We start from the raw sequence: 2500 nt of genomic DNA on the forward strand, positions 1-2500 counted from the left end.
TGTGTGTTTGTGTGTGTGTGTGTGATGTGTATGTGTGTGTATATGTGATGTGTGTGTGTGGGTTCATTCATACACACATGCCTCTGTGTGTGTGTGTTTGTGTGTGTGTGATGTGTATGTGTGTGTGTGTGTATGTGATGTGTGTGTGTGGGTTCATTCATACATACATGCCTCTGTGTGTGTGTTTGTGTGTGTGTGTTGGGGGGCACTGGGCATGGAAACCAGGGTCCCGCACATGCTCAGCAAGTGTCCTTTTCCTGGCCTACACCCTCAGCCTTCTGGAGTCATTCCATTTTCTCAGCTGAAACCTGTACTCATTAGAGAGTAGTCCATTTCTCTCCCACCTGGTACTGTCTAGTAACGACTAATTGAGTCTCTTCTATAGCATATGAGGGCTGCAGAGTCTGCTCCTCCTTTCTCAACTTTCTGAGTTCTAGGATTACAGAGCTTGTGGGCCCTTTTAGTTTTATTTTTTAAATAATCTTTTTTTTTTTTTTTTTTTTTTTGTTTTTTCGAGACAGGGTTTCTCTGTGGTTTTGGAGCCTGTCCTGGAACTAGCTCTGTAGACCAGGCTGGTCTCGAACTCACAGAGATCCGCCTGCCTCTGCCTCCCGAGTGCTGGGATTAAAGGCGTGCGCCACCACCGCCCGGCTATTTTTTAAATAATCTTAAACTAATTCTTTTTATCTATTATGTATGTATGTATGTATGTATGTACATATGCTTTTCAAGACAGGGTTTCTCTGTGTAACAGCCCTAGCTGTCTTGGAACTAGTTCTATAGAGGAGACTGACCTCGAACTCACAGAGATCCGCCTGCCTCTGTCTTCTGAGTGCTGGGATTAAAGGCGTGCGCCACCACCACCAGGCTTAAACTAACTCTTTACTGTAGGTAGAATTATTGAAATTATTAGTTTGAAAATAATTTGTCCTGGCATATTCCACTGTATTCTGTATATTATCAAAGTGGAAATGAGAGCATATGTCCTCTTTCAACCCCTTACCTTCAAGTCATTTTATCTTAATTGTGGTTTTTGATACAAACAATTCCTTAGTCCTTAGGAAGGCTGTGGCCCCAGTACTGCGCCATGGGGTCCCCTGATTAAGTAGCCCTTCCCTCCAGGCCTGAAGTGGAACTGACAAGCGTCCCCTAGATGACTTATTGTAATTATGTGGAGTGACCATGGGCAAAACACGACCAAACACAGGCCTTGGATCACCACTGCCTGCATTTAATAGCTTCCGCATTTAAAGAAGGAAGAATGTCCTGCTTCCCAGTCGGCCAGCTCCTCTGTCCCCAGGACAGAAGGGGACTTTTGTAGTAGACATGCATCCCTGAACTTGATGTCCTAGGTCAGTTTCTTACATTCTCCTCTACATTTATTGTTTCCTCGCTTCCCATCCTTTCCCTTCCCGTCTCCCTTCTTCCTCCCCCTTCTTCGTTTCTTTGATATAGGGTCTCTCTATGGCATTGGCTGTTCACAGGCTGGCCTTGAACTCACAGAGATCTACCTGCCTCTTCCTGCCACATGCTGGGATCGATCAGTAATGCGAGCAACATGCCCAGCTCTTTATTTTTATTTTTTAATTTGTGGGATATATAGGCCTTCCAGCATGTCAGTAAGCCAAGGAGCTGCAAAGTAAATCCACAGCAATAACAAGGGACTTTTTCTTTTTTCTTTTCTTCCTTTCCTTTTATTTTCTTCCCTTCCCTCCTTTTTTTTTTTTTTTTTTTTTTTTTTTGGCATAGGATCTCACTGTATAATCCTGGCTATATCCTATAGTTTCATATGTAGGTCAGGCTGGCCTTGAACTCACAGAATCTGCCTGTCTCTGCTTCTCAAGGGTTGGGATTAAGGACACACAACCCCACACTTGGCCTAGAAGTGACTATTTGTTCAGTGAGTAGAGAAGAGTCTTCTAGATTTTGAGGAAAGGTTTCAGGATATCGTCCAGGTTGCCCAAGGGTTTGAAATGTAGCTGGGCCTGAGCTTAAACTCTTACTCTTCATGCCTCGGTGTTCTATGTGGGGGATTGTAGGAGTGCAGTGTGAGCCACCTTGTCCTGCTCAGACCCTGGGACATTTGATTGGCCACCTTGTCATAATCAGATGCACTTCAGTAACTGCAGATTTTAGAGATGGAAGCACAGTAAGCCATGGGACATGATCTTTGCTTTATGAAGTCAGTAGACTGCACATGGGAAACTCTGCATCTTTTGTCTGTTATTATACTGCCTTGTACCAATATCAGTAACCGAATGGTTTCAGTGTTTTTGGTATTTACTAAGGAAAGTGTGAGTATAATTCATATTTTCTCCCCAGAACTCTACGTTGACAATTGAAGAATTTCATTCCAAACTGCAAGAAGCCACTAACTTCCCACTGAGACCTTTTGTCATCCCATTTTTGAAGGTACTGTACAGCTCATTGATCTGGAAAGCATTCCAGACCACATTGTTCTTGGGCCGTAACTGTATTTCTATTTAGGAGGAGGTCAAAG

At 43.5% G+C, this 2500-nt stretch overlaps 1 protein-coding gene across 7 annotated transcripts in view; it reads left to right on the forward strand.

Moving 5' to 3' along the window:
• Window positions 1-2500, forward strand: part of Runx1t1 (RUNX1 translocation partner 1) — a 145602-nt gene that overhangs the window by 95629 nt on the left and 47473 nt on the right. For all 7 annotated transcript variants that reach the window (XM_013351872.2, XM_026786665.1, XM_026786664.1 and 4 more), the window contains one exon: window positions 2323-2412. In XM_013351872.2, the coding sequence (XP_013207326.1) occupies window positions 2323-2412 (90 nt within the window). The remainder of the gene's footprint in view (window positions 1-2322; window positions 2413-2500) is intronic.

This window comes from Microtus ochrogaster, linkage group LG5, assembly GCF_000317375.1.
Source record: "Microtus ochrogaster isolate Prairie Vole_2 linkage group LG5, MicOch1.0, whole genome shotgun sequence".
In the NCBI taxonomy this organism is placed as follows: Eukaryota; Metazoa; Chordata; class Mammalia; order Rodentia; family Cricetidae; genus Microtus; species Microtus ochrogaster.